Consider the following 6,994-nt stretch of genomic DNA (forward strand, 5'->3'; position numbering starts at 1 on the left):
CTGCTCTCTGCCTGATTCAACCGGCCAGGTGCGCGCGGTGGAGGAGGGCGCGCTGCCCACGTCTCGGTTCAAGTTCTTCTACAAGAGCGTCGAGTTTCTGCCCGGGGCCCTCGACGCGCAGGTGGCGGACGACCTCTTCTCCCTGGCTGCTCTGTCGCCCGCCTGGTTGTACGGCCAGGCAGGGCAGCGGTCGATGTGGGCAGAGGTGCGGCCAGATACACAGACACAGACACACACACACACACACACACACACACACACACACACACACACACACACACACACACACACACACACACACACACACACACACACACACACACACACACACACACACACACCGCTCACCCACGCGCACTGGGCCTTGCACTTTGGATGCCGTGGGGCGCTCCTGCCTGTCTAGATGTGGAGTCGCGAGGGTCGCCTGGCCCTTGCCCCACCACCTCGTGTGTGTGGAGAAGCTTCCCTTCCTTCCCTTCCCTTCCCTTCCCTTAGGTGAGGCAGGCAATCTCCGAGAGCTCGGGGCCGGGCAGCGGCGGCGGCGGAAGCGGGGGGGAGTGGGCAGGGGGCGGGGGCATGCCCGCCGAACAGGCGCGCTGCTGCTGTTACGTCTTCGGTCCCCGCGGGAAGCCCCGCGCATAGGACAACAACGTCTGTCCCACACACGCACAGGCGCGCACATACGTCATGCTCGGGCACCCCCCACAGTGTAGTGGTGTGAGCACACAAGTACTAGCAGAGTGCGAGCAGGCGCGCGCGCGGGCAAAGCACGACGACGAGCTCAAGGCGTACGTGGCGACGCTGCAGGCGGAGGCGGCGGCGGAGGAGGCGGCAGCGGCCGCCAAGGCGGCGGCGGAGGCGGCGTTTGCGGCGGAGGCGGCGCCGCCGAGTGCCGCGGCGGCGGAGGTGGCGGCGGCGGAGGTGGTGCCGGCGGAGGTGGTGCCGGCGGAGGAGGCGACGGCGGCGGCGACGGAGGCGGCGGCAGCGGCGGGGGAGGGGGAGGCGGGGGAGGGGGAGGCTGCGGCGGCGGCGGCGACAGAGTGGCTTGCGGCGCGTGGAATCGTCGCGCCCCCCGCCAAGCAAACACGCGAGAGCGGGGGCGGCGAGGGCGGCGAGGGCGGCGAGGGCGGTGAGGGCGGCGAGGGCGGCGAGGGCGGCGAGGGCGGCGAGGGCGCACAGGGTTCGAGCGCGTCGCAGCTGGCGGAGGTGCTTGAGTACCGGCGCTACATGGGGAACGATCAGTGGCGGGTGCGGTGGCGCGGCGACGGGGGCGAGGGCCATGGGCGGAGGGACGCGTGCCGGCGGCGTCCTCCTTCTTGAGACTCGCATCGTTCTCCCCGCAGGCGAGAGCTGGGAGCGGTGGGCGGTCCTCGACGGCGAGGCGCTGCGGGAGCGGGCGGCGGCGCTGAGGGAAGAGCGGCGCGGGTAGAGTCAGGCTCAGCGTCAAAAAGATAGTGGACCGACGAGCGTGCTCGCAAGAGCCGTGCTCAGTTTTATACGTCCGGCTGTTGACTGTTGGTGTTGCAAACACACGTGCGCGGCTAGCCACGCTGGCTCCCAACGGTCGCCCTCAAGCTCAACCGCTCTCCCTCCCGCTGAAGCGAGACCCTGCGCCCACGCCCCACCCCACGTGCCACGAGCCGTCGACGCGCGTCGGCGGCGATGAATACGCGCAGATCTCAGACTCTCGTGTCCTCCTCGTCGCGCCGCCTCGGCTTGCCGCCAAAGCAGCCGCACGACGCCATCAGGTTGAAGGCCCACGCAACCTTGCACAGCACAAAAGACAGGATGAGGACTGACGGAGGGAGGCCGTGCTGCAGGCTCCACGCGGCGAGGAACGCGGTCAGGCCGATCAGCGACCAGTAGGTGACTGCGATCCACCGCCGCGCCGGCCCGCTGCAGAGGGTGTTCCCGCAGTACTTTCGCGGCCCAAAGAAGAAGACCATGGCCTGGATGCCTACGTGTTCAATACGCCAGCCTTAGGGCGGGAAGACGGTACTGTGCAGCGTTCTCAGAGCACCGTACAGTGAATACGGCGGACTACAGCGGACTACAGCGGAGTACGTGTCTCTCGAGCGCTGCTGCTTGGGATACAAGAACACGTATTCCGCTTCTAGGACAGGATGCCCGCCACTGCACCGATGGCGAAGACGACCAGGAAGGCCTCCACGCCGACCAGCGAGAGAAAGACGACGTCGAGGATCGCGCAGAGAGCGGAGACGCACACGCAGGTCATCATCCCAAACCACGGGTCGACGCCGCAGCAGCGGTCGCGCCTCGGCTCCGCCTCTGCCTCGGCCTTCCGCCCCGGCTGCCGCTGCTGCGGCTGCGGCGGCGGCTGAAGCGCTCGCGCACTCCCACTCTCCCGCGCTGCGGTGCCGCGACCGCGAGCGGCGCCCAGCTGCTGACTGCTGCGACCGAGGGCGGCGCTCCTTGCCCGGTCGAGCGCCGCCCGCGAGCCACTCGAGCTCCGGGCGCGCTCGAGCGCGGCGGCGGACCGCGCAGACGGCGCCGACGCCATCTCCGTTGTGCGCTGCGACTGCGGTGCTGCCCACGCTGGCAGCTGCGGCTCTGGCGCCGGCTCGCGCGCCGGTGGCGCCGGCTGCGGCTCTGGCGCCGGCGGCTCTGGTGCCGGCTGCAGCTGCGCCGACGACGCTTGGCGGAGCGAGGACCACTCGCTAGCGGCTGCTTCACCGGTGGCCGCGTTGCTGGTCTTGCGAGGCATCAGAGAGAGTCTCTGAACCTGAGGCTGTCCACAAGTAGAGCACCGCTTCCCTCGCGGCAATGGGCGAAAGAAAAATATCAGGGAAAAAAGAAGCAGGTTCCGCTCGGAACCTAGGCTGTCCACAAGTAGAGCACCTGCAATGGGCGGCAAGAAAAAATCCGGCTTCGATGATTAAGAAGAAAAAGAAGCGAGACGTTGCGCTGGCGCTCTCTCTGCTCCCTGCCAACCCCAGCCCCGCCACCGCACACCGACTCTTTCGCGGCCCCGGTCCGGCGCATTCGCCGATGGACGACGCCGCCCTCATGGACCTCGCCCTCTCGGAGGCCGCGGCCGCCCTCGAGGCGGGCGAGGTACCTGTCGGCTGCGTCTTTGCGCACCCGGCGCGCGGTGTCATCGGCAGAGGCCGCAACAACACCGTGGCGTCGCGGAACGGCACGCGGCACGCCGAGCTCGAGGCGATCGACCGGATGCTCGACGTCGACGGCGTGCCGCCCGAGTCGGTCGCCGAGTGCACGCTGTACGTCACCGTCGAGCCGTGCCTGATGTGCGCGTCGGCGCTGCGGCAGCTGCGCGTGTCGCGCGTGGTGTTCGGCGCGGCGAACGACAAGTTTGGCGGCTGCGGCTCCGTCCTCTCCCTGCACGCCGACGACGGAGCGAGCGCCGCTGGCGACCCGCCCTACCCCGCCGTGGGCGGCGTGAGGAAGGCAGAGGCGGTGGCGCTGCTGCGGCTCTTTTACGCGCAGGAGAACCAGAATGCGCCGCAGCCGCAGAAGCGCACGCGCAAGCAGCTCGAGCTCGGCGCCGAGGCGGCGAGGGAAACGCAGCACCTGCCCGGGAGCGAGCGAGGAGGGAGAGAACCAGACTCGTAGTGTGCCTCGCGATTGTGCTTTTCACTGCTGTGCACAGGTTTTATGTGCAAAATTGTGGACGGAGAAACACTGTAAAGCCGTCAGGGTGGCGTGCGCCGCTCTAGCACACGCTCGGGCCTCTTGCTCGGGCCTCTTGCTGCTTTTGGCCTAGTAAAAAGTACCCAGCACCAGGGGTGTGAATGGGAGGTGCACACGCCTCACGCGCACGCGGCACGGCTGCGCTCCCACGCACACGGACCGGACACGGTTCACGGAGCCGCCATGCAAGAGGTCGCCTCGACCCGCGCGCTCTCCGCCCCCCCCTCCGCGCGTGCAGACGTCTAGGCACACGCAAATGGCCACGCCGCCTCGCGCGTCCTCTCACCGTCCTGGCGCCCACGCCTCGATCTTCTTGGGCAGCAGCTGGTTCGACAGGTCCTCTCCGTGGCCTAGGCAGCTGTCGTTGCCCTTGCCCCAGGCAAAGACGGCGTCGGCGGTAGTGGCGAGGCTGTGCCATGCTCCCGATGAAACAGCGACGACGCGCTGGCCAGCTAAGGCCTCGATCTTCTTCGGCAGCAGCTGGCGCTGCTCGTCGCCGTGGCCCAACCGGCCTTGGTCTCCGTAGCCCCAGCTCCAGACAGCGCCGTCGGCGGTGAGGGCGATGCTGTGGTCGGCTCCAGCAGACACAGCAACGACGCGCTGGCCAGCCAAGGCCTCGATCTTCTTTGGATGCAACTGGAGCTGCTCATCGCCGTGGCCCAGCTTGCCAAAGCTTCCACCGCCCCAGCTCCAGAGGGCTCCGTCGGCGGTGATGGCGAGGCTGTGGTAGCATCCCGCCGACACAGCGACCACGCGCCGCCCAGCAAAGGCCTCGATCTTCTTTGGCAGCAGCTGGTGCTGCTGGTTGCCGTGGCCCAACCGGCCTTGGTCTCCGTAGCCCCAGCTCCAGACAGCGCCGTCGGCGGTGAGGGCAAGGCAGCGGGTGCCTCCAGCCGACACAGCGACGACATGCTGGCCAGCAAAGGCCTCGACCTGCTTCGGCAGCAGCTGGTCCTGCGTGTCGCCGTGGCCCAACCGGCCGTAGGCGCCCCAGCCCCAGCTCCAGACGGCTCCTTCGGCGGTGAGGGCGAGGTTGTGGTACAGCCCAGCCGACACAGCGACGACGCGCTGGCCAGCCAACGCCTCGATCTTCTTTGGCTGCCACTCGGCCTGCGCGTCGCCGTGGCCCAACCGACCAAAGCCTTCACAGCCCCAGCTCCAGAGGGCGCCGTCGGCGGAGAGGGCGAGGCTGTGGGTGTCTCCAGCCGACACGCTCACGGCGCGCTCGCCGCCCAGCGGAGGGAGGCGGGTCGGCGTGTTGAGCTGCGTCACGCCCTCGCCGTGGCCGAGTAGTCCCGGCGTCCAGATCTCAGCCTTGCCGCACGACGAGAGCCGCCCCTCGCCGTCCATGAAGAGGCTGTGCTGCCAGCCTGCCGCCGCCCTCGCCGGCGGGTTGGACTCGCACAGCAACGCCGAATAGCACAGCCACCGCACGGCGCACCCCTCGCCCTCTGGCAGCGCCGGCAGCTCGAAGCCGCGCTCCTGCGCCCACAAGCGGATGGCCTCCACCGCGAGAGAGGCGTGGAAGAGCAGCGAGATGGCCGCGACGCGAGCGATGTCGGCGGGGTCGCAGCGAGAGAGGGCGCGCACGATGAGCTCCGTGGGGAGGTCGAGGAGGCGGGCGGGCGGCGGCGTGTCTGGCGATGGCGCGGCGGTGGCGGCGGAGGCGAGGCGGCGCGAGCGGCGCGACGGGGCAGACATCGCGAGAAAAAAGAAAAATTCGCCGCCGGTGAGTTTATGACTGCACTCCAAGTGCTCCAAGTGCTCTTGTCCTAAGGGTGTGGGGGCGCGGAGGACTTGTTGGCGAGCCAAAATGGTGATGTCCGAGGCGCTGCGCTAGGCTCAGAGCGAGTTCGCGCTGCGCTAGGCTCAGACGGCGAGTTCGCGCTAGCCGCTGCGCTAGGCTCACAGACGGAGACGGCGAGTGGGAGTGCGCTGCGATAGCGAGGGAGGGCGAGACGAACGAGTGGTCCCGTACCATGCGGAATCGACCCTATCCAGTGCTTTCAAGTGCTCAAGAAAGAAAAGGACAGACTCAGACAGCTGAGACAGCGGACAGCGGTGCAGATGGACAGGTCTCTCAGGTGACAGGTGTGTGCACGGACACACTCAGACGGACGCAGCAGTGGACCGGGCCGCGTGCTGCCGTGTGCACCGAGCTCCGAGGGGCCGCGTGGTCCGCGCCGCCACGCCGGCCGCGGCCACAAGAGTCGCGAACGCCGGTGCACGCGCCAGAGCCCAGAGGAGCGGCGGCACCCCCGCGTGCGCGGCCTGCGTGCGGCGCGGTGTTCGTCTCTCTTCGCGCAAATCTGGCCGTCTGTACCCAAAAGCAGTATATGACGGCGAGGCGGCGGGGCGGGCGGTAGGGGGGGGGGGGGGAGCCCCCCAGGGGGCAGGCCCCCAGTGGCGGTCCCAAAAACGAACAGTCCCCCCCCGGGGTTTAGGGGGGCGCCCCCCAAAGGGCTACGCCCGGAGTCTGTTGTCCCCCAAGCCCCCCCAACCCGGCCCTAGTCTGCGCAGCCCTTAAGCCAGCCAAAAATTCGGCTCCGGCTCCAGGGGGGGGGGGGGGGGGTGTTAGGGCTGCATGCTGCGGAGCGGACTCCCCCCCAGCTCTCACACACACAACCCGGCGGAGGGTTGCGGCGCTTGAATACATAATACGGATACGTAATGCGTAGTCCATAGCCCTCTCCGGCGGGCTTTCGGCGCTTGATACATAGTACGGATACGTAATGCGTAGTCCATAGCCCTCTCCGGCGGGCTTTCGGCGCTTGATACATAGTACGGATACGTAATGCGTAGTCCATAGCCCTCTCCGGCGGGCTTTCGGCGCTTGATACATAGTACGGATACGTAATGCGTAGTACATAGCCCTCTCCGGCGGGCTTTCGGCGCTTGATACATAATACGGATACGTAATGCGTAGTCCATAGCCCTCTCCGGCGGGCTTTCGGCGCTTGATACATAGTACGGATACGTAATGCGTAGTCCATAGCCCTCTCCGGCGGGCTTTCGGCGCATTGATACATAGTACGGATACGTAATGCGTAGTCCATAGCCCTCTCCGGCGGGCCTTTCGGCGCTTGATACATAGTACGGATACGTAATGCGTAGTACATAGCCCTCTCCGGCGGGCTTTCGGCGCTTGATACATAGTACGGATACGTAATACGTAGTCCATAGCCCTCTCCGGCGGGCTTTCGGCGCTTGATACATAATACGGATACGTAATGCGTAGTCCATAGCCCTCCCACGTGCAGGCGCCGCTGAGTGATGCATAATACGGATACGTAATGCATAGCTCATAGCGCCAATGCGACAT

General features: G+C 67.4%; 3 protein-coding genes across 3 annotated transcripts; 1 reads left to right on the forward strand and 2 right to left on the reverse strand.

The window, feature by feature from the left end:
• Positions 1-1,488: 1,488 nt before the first annotated feature.
• On the reverse strand, positions 1,489-2,772 carry EMIHUDRAFT_349761 (hypothetical protein). The gene is made up of 2 exons (XM_005770293.1): positions 2,128-2,772; positions 1,489-1,957 (listed from the first exon to the last, which is right to left on the reverse strand). Exons 1-2 carry the CDS (start codon positions 2,723-2,725, stop codon positions 1,680-1,682), a joined length of 876 nt encoding a protein of 291 aa, XP_005770350.1. The 5' UTR covers positions 2,726-2,772; the 3' UTR covers positions 1,489-1,679.
• Positions 2,773-3,027: 255 nt separating this feature from the next.
• Positions 3,028-3,594, forward strand: EMIHUDRAFT_61598 (hypothetical protein; the record flags this gene model as incomplete). Its single annotated transcript, XM_005770294.1, has 1 exon — positions 3,028-3,594. One exon carries the CDS (start codon positions 3,028-3,030, stop codon positions 3,592-3,594), a length of 567 nt encoding a protein of 188 aa, XP_005770351.1.
• Positions 3,595-3,694: 100 nt separating this feature from the next.
• Positions 3,695-6,994, reverse strand: EMIHUDRAFT_195893 (hypothetical protein; the record flags this gene model as incomplete). The annotated part of the gene is made up of 5 exons (XM_005770295.1): positions 3,695-3,741; positions 6,340-6,442; positions 6,513-6,566; positions 6,637-6,816; positions 6,887-6,994. The coding sequence occupies 5 exons, from the start codon at positions 6,992-6,994 to the stop codon at positions 3,695-3,697; spliced, it is 492 nt and encodes a 163-aa protein (XP_005770352.1).

Source organism: Emiliania huxleyi (assembly GCF_000372725.1).
Source record: "Emiliania huxleyi CCMP1516 unplaced genomic scaffold EMIHUscaffold_4, whole genome shotgun sequence".
In the NCBI taxonomy this organism is placed as follows: Eukaryota; Haptophyta; order Isochrysidales; family Noelaerhabdaceae; genus Emiliania; species Emiliania huxleyi.

Bases quoted from the DNA above. Each gene is read 5' to 3' on its own strand.
- EMIHUDRAFT_349761 (XM_005770293.1), bottom strand. From the start codon at position 2,725: ATGCCTCGCAAGACCAGCAACGCGGCCACCGGTGAAGCAGCCGCTAGC. The intron at 1,958-2,127 runs GCATCCTGTCCT...TTGAACACGTAG, and splicing joins CGCCATCGGTGCAGTGGCGG to GCATCCAGGCCATGGTCTTC.